The 15,794-nt window shown below is 48.0% G+C and overlaps 8 protein-coding genes across 8 annotated transcripts; 4 read left to right on the top strand and 4 right to left on the bottom strand.

The window, feature by feature from the left end:
- Positions 1-2,284: 2,284 nt before the first annotated feature.
- On the top strand, positions 2,285-3,139 carry MGYG_02976 (hypothetical protein; the record flags this gene model as incomplete). Its single annotated transcript, XM_003175403.1, has 5 exons — positions 2,285-2,381; positions 2,499-2,527; positions 2,660-2,756; positions 2,894-3,027; positions 3,107-3,139. 5 exons carry the CDS (start codon positions 2,285-2,287, stop codon positions 3,137-3,139), a joined length of 390 nt encoding a protein of 129 aa, XP_003175451.1.
- A 418-nt stretch (positions 3,140-3,557) lies between these two features.
- Positions 3,558-4,947, top strand: MGYG_02975 (arsenite resistance protein arsB; the record flags this gene model as incomplete). Its single annotated transcript, XM_003175402.1, has 4 exons — positions 3,558-3,831; positions 3,936-4,078; positions 4,141-4,227; positions 4,291-4,947. 4 exons carry the CDS (start codon positions 3,558-3,560, stop codon positions 4,945-4,947), a joined length of 1,161 nt encoding a protein of 386 aa, XP_003175450.1.
- Positions 4,948-5,372: 425 nt separating this feature from the next.
- MGYG_02974 (PP-loop ATPase superfamily protein) lies at positions 5,373-6,659 on the top strand (the record flags this gene model as incomplete). The annotated part of the gene is made up of 1 exon (XM_003175401.1): positions 5,373-6,659. The coding sequence occupies one exon, from the start codon at positions 5,373-5,375 to the stop codon at positions 6,657-6,659; it is 1,287 nt and encodes a 428-aa protein (XP_003175449.1).
- Positions 6,660-7,094: 435 nt separating this feature from the next.
- On the bottom strand, positions 7,095-8,737 carry MGYG_02973 (aerobactin siderophore biosynthesis protein iucB; the record flags this gene model as incomplete). The annotated part of the gene is made up of 2 exons (XM_003175400.1): positions 7,095-7,212; positions 7,275-8,737. 2 exons carry the CDS (start codon positions 8,735-8,737, stop codon positions 7,095-7,097), a joined length of 1,581 nt encoding a protein of 526 aa, XP_003175448.1.
- A 687-nt stretch (positions 8,738-9,424) lies between these two features.
- MGYG_02972 (hypothetical protein) lies at positions 9,425-9,986 on the bottom strand (the record flags this gene model as incomplete). Its single annotated transcript, XM_003175399.1, has 2 exons — positions 9,425-9,741; positions 9,842-9,986. The coding sequence occupies 2 exons, from the start codon at positions 9,984-9,986 to the stop codon at positions 9,425-9,427; spliced, it is 462 nt and encodes a 153-aa protein (XP_003175447.1).
- Positions 9,987-10,963: 977 nt separating this feature from the next.
- Positions 10,964-11,716, top strand: MGYG_02971 (hypothetical protein; the record flags this gene model as incomplete). Its single annotated transcript, XM_003175398.1, has 1 exon — positions 10,964-11,716. One exon carries the CDS (start codon positions 10,964-10,966, stop codon positions 11,714-11,716), a length of 753 nt encoding a protein of 250 aa, XP_003175446.1.
- A 336-nt stretch (positions 11,717-12,052) lies between these two features.
- On the bottom strand, positions 12,053-12,972 carry MGYG_02970 (hypothetical protein; the record flags this gene model as incomplete). Its single annotated transcript, XM_003175397.1, has 2 exons — positions 12,053-12,536; positions 12,845-12,972. The coding sequence occupies 2 exons, from the start codon at positions 12,970-12,972 to the stop codon at positions 12,053-12,055; spliced, it is 612 nt and encodes a 203-aa protein (XP_003175445.1).
- Positions 12,973-13,325: 353 nt separating this feature from the next.
- MGYG_02969 (hypothetical protein) lies at positions 13,326-14,849 on the bottom strand (the record flags this gene model as incomplete). Its single annotated transcript, XM_003175396.1, has 1 exon — positions 13,326-14,849. The coding sequence occupies one exon, from the start codon at positions 14,847-14,849 to the stop codon at positions 13,326-13,328; it is 1,524 nt and encodes a 507-aa protein (XP_003175444.1).
- Positions 14,850-15,794: the final 945 nt, after the last annotated feature.

The raw sequence follows: 15,794 nt of genomic DNA, 5'->3' as shown, positions 1-15,794 counted from the left end.
GCCCATTAAGCGTAGGACCCCCCTTCTTTAGACAACTTGGGTACATTTTTCATATCCCTGAGGCCGAAGTTTCATGTCATGCAAAATGATGACAATCAAGGGGCCACAGGGGTGATGGATGCAGTTTCTCGCAGTATCATTCTTAGAGCAGCCTGCACTCTACCTGCCAGCCACTGTTCGTCTTCAAATATTGAGAGGATGGACAAAATGGTAACGCGTCTTTGATAGTTATCAAGGCCTGGTTCTGATGTTTTTGAAGTCCAAAGTCGCCCAACCTGTTGTTACGTCATAGGTCGACGTTTCATCCTGTCCCGATTCGTCGATATCAACGCCTGCTTCATCTTCATGCGGTCTCTCTAGCCGCCCATGTTTCTTGGGTTTGACGATCCCAACAGATAACAGGAGTTATTAATATCACATTTTGTTTCTTCAGGACGGCGACTGTCCTCTCGAGAGAGATATTTAAAAATAGCATGGCTAAACTATTTAACTAACTAGCCCTTGCATGGCCTGCTGTTCCCTGGCGCTTCCACTGTAGCGACACCAACTACCAGCAACGCAACAATACGGCCCTTCCAAAGGCAACACTCAGTGATAATGAGCCATGGAAATATGATACTCGGATTGAAGGAGAGCCGTTTGAGGTAGAACCATGCAGATGCCGTATAATCAACTGGAGATGGCTCAGCAAAGCATCTTGCAGAAACGGCGTAAAATCCTGCTGCTTCAAGGAGCCTTCTTTCTGACACACCCCGGTTTTGGACCCCTTCTTGAGGATTAAAGCTGAATAAATATGCAAGAGAAGGTTCTATCTATCCATCCCGTCCTTTGCATGGAGCCAGAGTATTTCTCGTTATGGTGAACACTCCGGAGGACCTTGAAACTCGTCATAGGAGAAACAAAATCGTCAGTGATCGACTCCCGGCCCCCGCGCTGCTATATCATCCCGTTGACATCGCTGCTGAACCGAAGATGCATTATGATGATAGATACTATGCACACTTTCCTCATCCATACGGAGTAGATAAATCCTTAATTCCTTATTGTCTTTCTTTCCTGGCTTGCATATTAGTTACCCTGGACGGTGAAAAGTGGCGCCGTTCTAGGAAGAGAAGTTAACGATTGGTTTTGTCCCCCATTCCTCTCAGGTTTCAACCGTGAGATTCTTGTTTAGGGAACAGGCCCGGCTATTCGACGAGGCCAGGCGGACTGGGAGATACATGAAGCCTCAACCAGCGCTTTGTACTCACACGGCACGCATACAGCGCTACCACCTTCTCTCCACATATGTCAGATCTCATCTTGAAGGCCATGGCAGGAGCAAGTAAAAGTAGCAGTTATGGAGATGATGAGATGGGTACGCGTTCGCTGCAGCCATCCAGCTCCTAATCATAGACTATTCCGTTTCACGGGAATATTCAACCAAGCTAGGTTGATATTCCTTTTTAGGTGGCATCTACCGCCAGTTAGAAAACCAATTCGTGCTCCGTTAACGTAGAATAGGAGATGGGGCGATATGGCACGTCATCTCATTACACATGAGAACAGAGAACAGCCCAGAGATCTGGAGTTCAGATGCGTACACAGTGACGTCCTCTTTAGGATAGTCAGGCTATTTAATTTACTCGATGGGCGTGTGCGAGGACTTTTCCCCTTGATATTCCATTCGAATTCAGGTACGTGTTGATCGATAGCCAGTAAGAGCACTGATATTCGACCCCTTTTCCGTCCATCGAGTAAATCGGTGTCGATGCATCATGAAGCTAACGCTGATCGCTGGTGCAGAAACCTGTTTTTGAGCACAGCGTTGCCATTGCACATTTAAAACCAGCCCTGTGAGACCTCTCACAGGAACAGCAGATCCGTATAGACAATCTCCGCAAAAGACTTTGAAGCTCTCACTTCAAGGCTGCCATGAAGTCAGGGAAAACAGTCAGAAGGTAAAAAAATGCACGGCAAGCACGTTACACAGCATCGCCGGGTCGAGCACCGCTTCGCCAGGGCACAGAATCAGGGGTAGTAGCATAGCAGCATCACCATTGCAAATGTTCTCGATCACTGGTGTTAAATAGCAGGCATCCAACCCTCCTCTTCCTCCTCTTTTCTTGTATCCTCAGTATCATCCATTCGCTCATTTTTTTTCTTCTACTATCCAATTCCCCACCCACCTTTATTCACTCCTTATCAACCAAATCCTTCCAAAGTGAGTTGACCAGATGATAACCTTCACGTTCCAATACCAAAGGTACATGGATTAACAAAAGGATAAAGTCCATATCCAAAAATGAAGTTCCAGGCTGTTCTTGTCTTCTTCGCCGGCGCCTTGCTCTCGCCGCTCCTATTGAAGAGAAGCGAGGCCTCCCCGTTGTTGGAACTGCTGGGTAAGTCAATTTACCAACTGAGATGATACTTCATCAAAGTTGGAATCTCTGAAGATCAATGCACTAGTTTGCTACCATTTCTCTATCTCACTTTTAGACCGTTCTTGGCTCGCGTAGTATCAGCACACTGCTTGCAAACCATCATAGTCAAGAGCCCTCAGCTAACATGACATTTTGTTCCCATCAGGGTAAAGCAAAAGGCGTTGTAAGTAAACATCGATGATAGTGTCACAGCCGAATCCTTTCATATCGTGACATTAGCTAATAAATTTTTCAAGACCGATAAGGTTGCACCATCTACCGGCCTTCAGAATCTACCAGCTGCAGGCCTTGTTCAGGGCCTACCCATAGCTGGAGGCCTCCTTGGAGGCGGCGGTCAAGTGAGCAATTTCCCGAATGTCCCAGGCTAGCGTCGGATAGGCTTGAATCCTATCTGGCGTTGGGGATATCAAATCGCACCTTAAGTGTCACACAAAACAAGCTCTTGCTGACAGGTGGCCATAGTAATTTAGTGAACCGTATCGTGAGTGGCTTCGCTGGAGAAGCCATGGACCCCGAGGCTCCCCTTCTTGTTATACCTTTTCTAGTGTCTATGGTGAATTGCTTGAACGTTGTGCAATACGGAAACCACCAATTCGAGGTTCAGGTAAGAATGGCTGCAGGATATAAAGGTCCCACTCCACAGATACCGAGGTCACTAACACCCAGGCAGGTAGATCGCTTAGGCTTTGGGTTTCCGTGAGTGGCTTTTCCGATAATAATAGGTGGAAGACAATCATGCAGAGAATATACTAGCAATTCATCGTCAGATACGCCATATATCATTTTATTAAGCCCAGCTGTCTTTTTCCTCATCTTTAGTATTTGATCTTGTAGTTTTTTCTGTCCTTTTTTTCTCGTGATAGCCGTTAAGCTCGCGTCTAAAATTCCGACCAATAGTATGCCCCTAGTGACATCTTCCGCTTCTTGGCATTAGTGGGAAAAGCTAGAAATCACTACATAGAAGCGCTCGTAAAATTCTGACCAATAATTCGCCCTTGATGACATCTCCAGCTTCTTGAAATAGTGATATATATATGCAATGCTAAGCTGAAGAGCTTTGCAGCTGCTCAAAGTGTTGCTCATCAGTTGGTCAATAATAACTAGCACTTGTTCTGATACCCATTCAAGCTAGTTATGCCTACTTCAGCAGCAGACCTGGAAAGGGGAGCGGGGTGTCGAAGCGGAGCTCCAGGGCAGGTCGAAGATATTGAAAAGCTACCACAGGATGCTCATTTGGCTGAAAGAGAGGAGCCAACATCAATATTCAAAGGCCTAGGCATCCTGGACAGGTTTCTTGCTGTTTGGATCTTTCTAGCGATGGCGATCGGGATCATACTCGGAAATTTTGTTGATAATATAGGGCCTGCATTGCAGAAGGGTGCTCTTGTGGGTGTTTCGCTGCCAATTGGTAAGTTGTCTAGATTGTCAACCTTGACTGTTAGGCTGAGATCATCTTCTGTAGCTATCAAGGTGGCTGGGTTGTGGTTGATACTAACCAGTATTCTTACGCAGCCATCGGATTGCTTGTCATGATGTACCCAATTCTGTGCAAAGTACGCTTTGAATCTTTGCATCAAGTGTTCAGGACCCGTGAGATATGGATTCAGATGGCTTTTAGTATATTCATAAACTGGATAATTGCACCGTTTCTTATGGTAAGAACATGTTAATCTGAGGCCAAGAAGTCAGGAAACCCGCTAACATATCCATTTTGAAGCTGGCTCTCGCTTGGGCATTTTTACCAGATGAACCTGAACTGAGGGAGGGACTTATACTGGTCGGCCTAGCACGGTGCATTGCGATGGTATGTCTCCGATTCGAACCTCCGAAATGCTAGTGTACATTGGTGCTAATAGGTTCTATTCAGGTTCTTATCTGGACAGGTCTTGCGGGAGGGGATAACGAATATTGCGCAATATTGGTCGCCGTCAATTCATTATTGCAAATGGTGCTCTTTGCTCCCCTTGCGCTATTATTTATCAAAATAATCAGCCATTCAGAGGGCACGATCCCACTGTCCTACTCGGTTGTCGCAAAGAGTGTTGCTGTATTCCTAGGAATACCTCTTGGCGCTGCCATAGTTACTCGATTCACACTGCGGAAGATCGGCGGGCCTACCTGGTACGACAATGTATTCACCAAGTGGCTTAGTCCATGGTCCTTGATTGGGCTGCTGTTCATCATCCTGGCTCTATTTGCTTCCCAGGGAAAGCAGGTCGTCCATCAAATTGTGTCCGTTGTTCGGGTTGCTGCACCTCTCCTGGTATATTTCATCATCGTGTTTTTCTGCACGCTATACATCACTTATAGACTAGGCTTCGGGTATCGATTGTCAACCACGCAGAGTTTTACCGCGGCGAGTAACAACTTTGAGCTCGCCATCGCAGTTGCAATTGCAACGTTTGGTGCCGACAGTAGCCAAGCGCTAGCATCCACCGTCGGTCCGTTGATAGAGGTTCCTGTGCTGCTCGGCCTGGTTTATTTTGCGCGATTTATCGCTAAGAGGATGAACTGGAAACCCTAGAGATGCCGGTGAATATCCCCGTTTGTAATAGCAAGCGTTTTGTACAATCCCTAGTTGTTCACCCATAGAAATATACGATCATAATTCATTATTTCCACTTCCCATTTATCAACTCGCATATACGCAAAAGCATAAGTCCTCAAAAGTAGGAGATAAAATCGAGAAACAACGGTGAAGTGAATTTGAGAGCCTCTCGATGAAGGAAGAGCTGCCATCGGATCCTGAAACTGTACGGAGTACTTGATGAGGACAACAGATGCGCGCTTCTTCACGGTCAAATAAGGCCAAGACTAGGCTTTATCACGTGAATATATCAAACTTTAACTTATCGCCGCTTATCGATAACAAAAATCTGCCACCAGGAGTCAAATCTCGAAGCGACAGCAACCAAGCGATTGACATAGTAGCAAGAATCAGATATAATCATGCCTCCAACCCAGTGTTTTAACTGCAAATCCGCGCGAGCGGTTATAATCCGACCGAAAAACCGCCACAAGCTCTGCAAAGAATGCTTTCTAGCCATATTCGAAACAGAAACCCACCAAACAATCATAAACAGTTCGCTGTTCGCCCCGGGTGAACGAATCGCTATTGGCGCGAGTGGTGGAAAAGATAGTACCGTTCTTGCTTCAGTGTTAAAAACGTTGAATGCACGGTATAATTATGGCCTTGACCTCGTTTTGCTTTCTATTGACGAAGGCATAAAGGGCTACCGTGATGACAGCCTAGAGACAGTGAAACGAAACGCGATCCAATACGACATGCCACTGGAAATAGTCAGTTATGGAGAACTATATGGCTGGACAATGGATCAGGTTGTTGCAGAGATTGGGAAAAAGGGCAACTGCACATATTGTGGTGTCTTTCGACGCCAGGCGCTTGACCGTGGCGCTGCAAAGTTGAATATCAAGCACGTTGTTACTGGTCATAATGCCGATGATGTTGCAGAAACAGTAATGATGAATCTGCTACGTGGTGATCTTCCCCGCCTTGCTCGCTCGACTAGTATCATTACAGGTTCGGCTGCGAGTGATATAAAACGGAGCAAGCCTTTGAAGTATGCATATGAAAAGGAGATTGTCCTATATGCCCACCACAAGAAACTTGATTATTTTAGCACCGAGTGCATATATTCCCCAGAAGCATTTAGAGGAAGCGCTAGGACTCTTATCAAAGATTTAGAGAGAATTCGACCCAGCGCTATTCTTGACATTGTCCGGAGCGGGGAGGACATGGCCAAATTGGTGCCACCTGAGGTATGTGGAGGCTCTGGGTGCTCATCTATAAATGCCAATGGAGTCGACGAGCTCTCCGCAGGTGGCTGTGGTAGCCAGAATGGAAGAAGCAGCGGCGGGGAAATGGCAGACATGGAGAAGAAGCTCACAGAAGATGAAGCCGCCAAGCCTCGCGAGATCGAGATATCCCTATCTTCCCTTCCCCAGAAGCCTGGGAAAGCTGCCTCTACACAGCCCCCTGCAGCGGCCCAAAGCCGCGACAAAAAACAGAAGCCCCTAAAGGCCCAAACGATGGGACAGTGTGAGAAATGCGGTTATATGTCAAGCCAAAAAATATGCAAGGCTTGCATGCTTCTTGAAGGATTGAATAAAAGCCGACCAAAAACGAGCGTGGAGCTTGTTGTTGGGGTTGAGGAGGAAGAAGGCAGCTCAACGTTAATGAGACAAATGGAAAGCATTCAGCTAGCTGGAAGCTGAAAAGAAGGATACTTTCACCCCATTATGAGATCTGATAGCCTGCCATGGGCCCTGTTAACCATGTGTTAAATGATAAGGCTAATACACGAGCCCCATGGAAAAGTTAGAAAGATCCAACAGCTGGGACTCGCCGCGGAGCGTCCAATTTCGCCAATTTAAGCGGCTACTTTTAATACTGTGTCAGCGCTCTGGCCTTAAGTGTGATTGGTGTCTATCGGCCTCTTCGAAATAAAGCTATATCTACTAACTACTGCAGGTGTTTTGAGGGGAAATTTAAAGCTATAACAAGCGCAGCTGCTATTGTTATTAAGTTAATTTAAGATAGCTGGGAAGCTTAGGGTCTGACTACAAAAAATACGGCTACTACTTTTCTGTCACGCAAGCCCTCAATAGATTTATCGGTTAATCATCGAAACGGAGCGACCATATATCATATCAAAGCGTTGGAGCCTCCCAGTTGTCTCTCTTGAGCCTCATTATAGCACATTGTTTGTTTGGGAGAGCAAACTCTCCTTCCTTATAGAAACCCGCTTCGATAAGGCTAGAAAGATACCTGCCATAAACTGTTAGTTAACTTCGAAGAGGGTATAGAAAACAGTTAAGAGCAGCACTTACTCTTCGTCATCAATTCTGGGCCCGATGGTAATAGCCTGGGTTCTGTTATCCGCCAAAAAACAATAATGAATAAGTGCATTAAGCCATACCTGGGTTTGATGAGGCCTCTTATCTTCTTCGTCTAAAACCACACATCGAAGGCCGCGGTCAAAATCGTCAACCATGACAGGCAAGGGTCGCTTTACCGAGCCCTCCTTGACCCAGAATATTTCAAAATAGCCAAACGGCTTGCCGTTCCAACATCCTATTGCAGGAAATAGGTTCTTCGAGGTAAGACGAGCCTTAATAAATTCCTCTTGGATATCAATAGGGCCACCAGAATCCCATGTTTCCTTGGCTTTCTGACTGTTTAATATTGTATGCAACAATTCAAGATCTGATCTTCCAGGTTTGAGTACCAAGGATTTGATGCCCTCAGACATATTATTACGGCTGATGTATAGTGCCCTACGGTGTCGACCTATCGCATTCTCCTCGGTATCAGGTGAATTTGCAGAGAGAATTGGGACTCTAAACGACAGCGTTTTCTGCAGACTAGGAATGTGGCGGATGTAAAATGTTTCACCCTGGCGAGGAGGCTTTTGGCGGATTGGATGCCGAAGCCACCCATCGAGCATGACCCATTGGGCCGGTGATGGAGGGAAATAGGACGGTACATGGCCACTTGAGTAAAATGAGCCCAACGGTGAAGGGGAAGCGGTCCTTCGGTTGTTTCGGTCTCCGCCGTTGTAACTCTCTGCTCGAGACGGGGAGGTGGTCCCTGAACAGCATGGTGATTCTGACTTCAGTGTCATATCTGGTGTCAGCGAGAAGAGAAAGATATGAGGATCAATCTGCCAAAAACTCCTACGGCTGACAAACATGTCTAGGTCTTCAGGAGGGCCATTGGGATCTTCGAGGCCAACAACTGAGTTCTCCGTTGTAACCAGACCCATTCTCTCAAATTTGAGCAATAAATTCCGACCCTTAAGAACTCCTTCATGCCTAATATGCACCTGCCATTCCCCCTTTGGTCGAGCACGCTCCGGGACTGTGACTGACTTGTCGTTTGTGACACGGTTGTTCGGGGCCGCTTGGTGGAAGTACCAGTATAACGTTGACCAAAGAATCAGCGCAATTTGACATGTTGCGATAGATTTTGGTATAATAGCTTTGCTTGAAGGAAGGTGGATTGATGATATGAAGATATAGTCGCTGTTTAGCGTCGGGTGGGTATAACGGCTTGACTCCCAGTCGAATGGATTCTCGTCTTCGTTTTGGGGAGTTTCATCGAAATCCGACTTGGAGGCTTCCTCGGCTTTAGAAGCCTTAGGGTCGCGCAGGGTGTTTATAACGATTGACCACCCTGGTGGCAGAAGGTTGCCATCGCCGATTTTACTACTCTTAAAGGAGTATCCTCCAAAAACTGGGGTTACATTGAGCGTGTAACCATCAGGGAGAAGGACAGTGGTAGACGCAGGCATTATCTCATGGCCATCAATATGGCCTATGGTATGTTAAAATTGCAAAGATATTGTGTTAGAATATGGTATAATGAACAAATATTCCCGATGAGCCATTCGTACGTTGTTGATTCAATAAAAATTGTATGTGTGTTTCAATGTTCCCATTTTATGTGCCATGTTCAAACATGAACTTGACTCCGGGGCCCGATGACATCAGTAGAGCATTCTGAGTTCAATTATGATGCAAAAGCCGCAATCTGAACTTTGATCAGCCTCAGTCTAGAAGTGAGATTCTCTGCTGAACTGCCAATGTGCGATTCAATAAAGCCCTATTGTAATTCGCTTACAATTTGCTTATAAAGGATATACCCCTCGGACGTCGGGCAAAGTCCTAAATGCAGCTATTCAATAACGCGACCAAAATGCAAAGACGCAAATGCTTGCAATGGCTGCAAATATCAAGCCTATGGAACTTTAGGCGCAGAGGTTGTATTGCCAATTCCCTTCTATATGTCACGATGACATAGTTCTTTACCAAGGGCGAGATCCAATGCTCCTAATCCAACGCTTTTATAAACAACATTCCCTTCTTTGATCCAGTCCAAAAGTTTCCTGTCGGAAATTTTGCCACGCTCGGCGAAATTATCCACCATGATAGTTCTCCAACTCCACAACGCAGAAGGGTTCAAGTTCGGCCTGAATTATTTATCCTGCGTCCAGGAGGCACGATTCGAGGGTATCCACCACCACGGCTCCACGACTCAGAACTGGGCCCGGACAATTGTTATAAACCCGGGCAGCCTCCGTAGCATCCTTGGGGATGCGGGGATCCAATTCAGCCATATTTGGCCGACATGACCCTGCTGCGATAAATCGGCCCTTTCGAGGCGTAGATTGTGTAGATAGCAGGTATTCTGCGGAAAAGAGCGGGTTCTCGGAGGAGGTGCGGCAGAATATGACATCTGCTTTGGCCACTCCATTCATTAGATCTCGCTCATACTCTTTAAATCCAGGGCTTACGGCTGAAAATTTGAAATCAGATCGTCATTGTACCTGAGCAGGCGAGTGTATGTCTCGTAGAAGTGCACTGGCACGGTCAAACGAACGATTGAATATGCTGACGTTCTTGATTTTGGTTCCACGGAGCAGAAGGTGCAAGATGTATGTATGTGCCAAAACGCAATTCGACCAGCACCGAAGATAGTGATGAGCACAAAGCTGCCCTAAATGGGGCAAGATCTTCAGTGTTAATGAGGGCTGTTGGCATCCTAGATGCGTTCGTTGTTGAGAGATATCCAGATCTGGTACCCTGCGTGCTCTACTTTAAGGGTGGGTCCGTGATTGGTAATTGAAGAGCCAGCTTCTTTGGTAGCACTTGGGGACTATGCAGTGGAGAAACTCCCTGGCTCAGAAAATGTGGATGCAATCGAATTTCGAGAGCTTCCAGAAATCGAGGTCCTGGGGAAAGGGGGCGAAACAGGCCAGCTTCGCCGTCTCCTCCATTGATCCTCTGGAAGATTCACCAGCGTGGACAGAACATCTTAGTCGAGAAAGCTCCGCTTAACATAGGTATGCTTGCAGGACATTTCCCGGTCGATACCATGACGATAAGCAGACTTCAAGGGCACAGCTCGAACCATGGTTAGAAGTGGATATCGTAGGCCACTCTATTCGTGGAGAAGGTGCGGGCTCTTTTGAATAACTCCAGAAGAGCCATCCTCTAATCAACTTCTTCGGCCACTTCCACCGGTTATGCTAAAACTGGCACGAGTTGCACAAGGCTGTCAGGCTGACAGGCCCGCAGGGAGCAGAATCAAAAAGAAGATAATGAAATACCGTCGATGCCGATGGAAAAAGCCCCCGCGGAAGCGCGGCTGCAGATATGACGGTTGATGGCAGTCAGTGTGTGGCCTGCGCCTCCGCCTCTTGCCCTGATCTGGCATCTCGTCGTATTCGTCGCGCGTCTAGAACAGAGAAAACGCGCATGCCAAGACCCACTTAATCAACTAAGCTTAAATGACTTTTGAGCCCCATCTTGCTGGCCCGCGGCTGTTCCTTGAAGTGGAGGCCGGCCGGAAAGGGCAAGCAGGTTGGAGATATAAAAAAGAGGAGACGACCCCAGCCAGGTTGTTGAATTTTCTGAAAGATGCGATTCGAGTTATTACCAGGCCTCCTCGCACATTTTCGCGTCTCAATTTTCACATCTTCCTACTTCTCGACCTCGATAATTGAGCAGCTATCGTCATGTCGTGGCCGTTATATTCCTCGACGTCCGCATCCTCTCCTTTGACTTCCTCACCATCATCCGCCTCTTCCCGTATATTTCACATATACAATTCATTTCCGATACATTACAAGATATCAGATCCACAGAAACGGCCTCTATACCACGTTGACAACTCCTACTTCACTCCTGGCACACCGGACCTAAGCCTCTACCGCGGAGAAGATAGGAGGGGACACCTAGCTGCCGTGTGCAAATTCGTCTTGTTCTCCACATGCTCGAAAATTGGATTGATGCCCAAGGCGCAAAAGGACTACCATGACCACCTGAGCAACGATGTGTTCAAGATTGGCCATGTCAGCACAAGCGCAGAAGACATGACATGGGAAGACCTGACACGAGAAAGCCGTGACCATTCGACGTATAGGTTCGAGATGGACGTTCTGGTGCAGAATATGAGTCGGGGACCGGAACTTGGACGACGTGCGTTTGTCTGGAAGAGAACTCATTCAATGGGAGTGGAATCTTCAAAACCGTCTAAGCTGAGTGCGTGTAACTATAAACTCGTTGACGAGGAAAGCGGGAGGATTATGGCTGTCATTGCGAACAACGGGTTGAAGAGCATGAACAAGAAGGGAAAGATTGAACTGTTTGACACACGGGAATATGCATTTGCGGGGGAGCAGCTGGATATCATGATTTTGATGACAGGTGTCGCCCTGCTAGAAAAGGAGAGGAGAAGGAGAGCACAGCGCAGATATGACTATTACTGAGCTGATGACTATGCTCGCTTGCAGGCTGGTCGACTGGGCGGGAGCTGGATATATGTACCCTTTTTGTCCTGATACGATACCCATTGAGAGGAACTTTTCTGTATGATGTACGAAGTATGAATATCATGAATAAAGTGTTATGAGACCATAACTATACCATAAGTGTTTTGACAGGCTCACTAGGCATTGTTAGTAGGCATTAGCTGATTCGAGTAGTTAATAACCCTCAAACAGCTAAGCCAAAAAAAAAAGTGAGCCCACAACTAATGGTCAGCAGGTTGAAGCAGTGTATTTTGACAGCCCCCTGGCCGAATTGGGTTTTTGGCTTCATTGGCTTTAACTGGATTTTGACTGGTTGTGGCCACGATGGGCCAGTTGATGATTGGTTTTGGGCGTCCGCTGCCCAGGCATGTTGGTTGGTTGGCTTTGCCCTTTTTGGGCCTTGAGCGCATTGATTGGTTGTGGCCATAATTGGGCCAATTGAAGGTTGTTCTTCCCACCTTGGGGGGTCTCTGATTTGTTTGTGCCTGCTACCATTTTTGGTAGCGGCTGATGGTACTGATGGCTGGCGTAGCCATAAGATTTTAGATCCAGAAGCGGAAGCAGAACGCCAGATTCGAACAGGGAGCTTCGGACGAGGGGCTTGGCTTGGGAAACTGCGCTACCTGGGCTCGTAGCTGTCAAACGGCTGCGCCAAAAGAGTGTGCTCACGCTAGGGGTCGGCGGACTGAAGCTATATATTAGACTATCACCCAGCACTATTGATCCTGAAACGCCCGCCGAGATGTGAACTTCACCTCCAAGCGTCGCAGGACGATGCCTATATGTCCTTTATGAGCGCTTAGCGAGTCATATCCTCACGAGAACTATTCATTGCGGCCTTATTCAGTAGCTATTTATGTGTATTGTAGTATATCAAAATAAGGGGAAGTAGAAGGAGCGGTAGTAGTCATTTATGTCCCTGGCGAAAATGTATGGGGTCACGTTGCGTGAAGTCAGAATGAGCCAATGGTATTCCTCTAATTTTTGTACTAAATGCGCTCCACCAGTAATATTCGCTTCAATGTAGGCTCCACAAATAAACCTTGAATATATCAATATCTGGAGTTTCTTTTGAGGTTGACTTACCTACATTGCAAACCGAGCAAGAAACCCCAATAAGTATAGAAGTCATACACCAGCTTAATGGCCAGAGTGAGAGAACAAGGAATACCCCTAGCCTTCCAGGCACAACGTCTCCACCCTCTCTTTCGCATGTCGCCAAGTTACTGCGTCCCAGGAGCAGCGGACCATACATTTCTCCCCTTGGATCCCACACTAGCGACTCGACGAAGTTATAGTTCCAAGTACGTACTATGGGTAAAGTCAGCAGGGATTCCTCATTGCCTATGACGCCCAAGGCGAAACAGCTAGGTAACCGACCTAAGCAGTATCCAATGTACAACTATGCAGCAGGCAGTAAGAACAAATATTTAGTAAGGAATGTTACTCTGAATTTCTCCATGGTAGGAAAATAGTAATTAGAAAAATATAGACAACGCTTATATCAGGAAGTAGAAACGGGGGGAAAGAGAAAGGAAAGAAACATAAGGCATATAAGGCATTTAAACTATGACCACATATCTTCGTCACTCTTAACCAGATCTTCCTCCATCAACACCCTTGGCCCGTCCCGTTTCTGTCTTTGCTTCCGCTCCTGGCGGGTGACAACATGGCTGGGCGTCAAGGGGGTAATAGGGGTAAATGGCATATATGGACTATAAGGCGTGCGAGGAACACCCGTCCGTGGCCCATGTAAAAGACTCGTCCTTCGCTCAACGATAGTGGTCTTGGTTGATGGAGCGCTCATGGGGCTGTCGTAAGCAACGCGGAACGGCAGCGGAGGTGTGCTGTGAGCTGTGTTGATATTCAACGATGGAGGAGTAGGGCGGAATTTGCGACTATCCAGTGATTCTTTGCTGGGTGGAGAGGTGAGGAATGATGGGGGAGGGGCCATGCTGGGTTGAGGAGAGTTGAGTTTTGCTTGTTCATGGGGGGTCAAGGGGGGAGGTCCTGGGTTATATGTGCGAGGAGAGAGAGGCTGTTTATCGGGGTAGTCACGAGAGTTGAGTTCGGGTGAGCCCATGGGGGATGAGATGTGAAGGCCCCGTATGGAGCTGCGCCCAAGCAGTTTCTTTGGTGAGGAGGTGGAGTTCTTAGATCTAGAGCTGAGGAAAGAAAGCTGTGAGAGCCTTGAGAATCTTTCGGTTCGTGGGGAGATGGGCGATTCCTTTGATGCTGGGTCCTCCTGGAAAGGAAGACTTGAGTGATGCTGTGGTTCAAACTCGGTCACGGTTGGTAGATGACACGCTGATAGAGGAGAGGATGGAGATACGGGAGAGAGAGGTTGCTGCTGGCGCCTTAGATGTCGGAATTCGGGAGGTCCCTCTGGCGGATTTAGACGGACGGGCGACCTCAACGGCGAAGGGGGGGTTGCCCTGGTAGTAGCAGTCTCTTGAGACATAGCGGATTTCCTTGCATCGTGTTCCATAACAGCTGCGTACAGCCTCTCCATTTCTTCTTGTGCTTTCACCCGGTCAGCCTGAACGACGCTTTCGTCAACGGTTGAAACGCTCCCAGCTATCGATGCTGCTGACTGAGCTCTATTTGAAGAAGACCAAGGCATGTTGAAGGATCGAGCTTTGTTTTTGGGCGGGCTCGGCCAGACATTACTCTGGGTCGTGGTGCTCATCGGGCTGGGCCACAAGTTGTTGGTAGAGAACTCCACTGGAGCTGGCGAATCTTCCATCATTCCTGCTGACGGTTTGACAAGATCCATTTCCAGCGTTCCGTTGGACTCTTGTGCGCCGCGACGGAGACGTCTGCCAACGGTCAAAAGACAGCCTAGCAAGAGAGACACGACGGCGATGTATGCTGCGACTATGGCAACTATCTCTCTCCAGAGCAACGCAGTATCTCTTGTAGCAGATGCAGAGATTGGGGGTCCTTCACTCGGGGGCGGCGCAGGGTCAATCCAGATGCTGGCCCCCCAAATAGAAGCAGCTTGTATGGGAATTGGCTGCAGGCAGATGAGTAGAGAGAGGCCGCAGGCTGTCAGCGTCGACATATAAGCGGGGTACCGAGTAGCTACCATCCTGCAGCAGGAATTTTGGGCATCACTGGGTAGTTATCTCTCTTCCCCTTTTCACCCTTTTTCTTCTTTTCCTCTGAGAGGACGGTTCCCTTAATTTCGAGATATTTGAACCTGCTGCGGGCGAGGGGATCGGCAATGCTGCGATACCAAAGGCGCCTGTCGCAGTGAAGAAAGAAGAGGCCAGGGCACTCGTCCGTCATTGTGTGGAGCAGGGCCGGTGTGATGATAAAGCCCGAGAGGCGCCTCCAGCTCTGCAGTTGGACGCATCGATCATGCAGGCCGCTGGGATTGACCGTGATGAAGGGCAGGGGGTCATGTCCAATGGGGACGACGCATCGCCATTCTTCGCAGGGACGGGATCTCTCGTCAACGGCCTGGTTGGCCGGGGGCCCGTTTAGCTATGCACGACGCAGGGCGAGCAGCCACCCGTCACACTGAAGATAGCGCCCATCACATTTTCCGTTTCTTCATGCGCTTTCGTGCCAGGCGGCCAGCAAATCGCAGCCCAGCGTTTACGGAGTCGCAGTGTGCCTGTTGCTCGTACCCTGTCGTCACTCGATGTTCCGTCAGGCCACACGGCTTGGATTGTTCCTGAAGCGAGGTGATGGCGGACGGGAACTCGCGAAGAGCCTGGCCACTTCATCCTTGCTCTTTTCGCATGTATCCGCTCTGCTCCGAGTGTGATGTCGATGTCGATGCTGATGTTGATGCCGTGGTTGATGTTGGTCTCGCCATCGCTCGGTTGTTGGTAGCGAGTTGTTATTGCCAAGTTGGATTTTAACGACGTGTCTGACCGCTCGCTTTTTGCTTTGAGCTCAGCCGTGGAAAGGCAGCATTACACAGACACTGATCATGTCTCGCAGGCTTTAAGCACCCATGATATCCTCCTTGATTAGATGGCTGGGGAAGATCGGAGAAGAAGCGGTGCTTTCTGTGGCTGCTTAT

The sequence above is a fragment of the Nannizzia gypsea genome, genomic scaffold, assembly GCF_000150975.2.
Source record: "Nannizzia gypsea CBS 118893 supercont1.2 genomic scaffold, whole genome shotgun sequence".
NCBI lineage: Eukaryota > Fungi > Ascomycota > Eurotiomycetes > Onygenales > Arthrodermataceae > Nannizzia > Nannizzia gypsea.
This window is presented reverse-complemented; position numbering and strand designations above follow the sequence as displayed.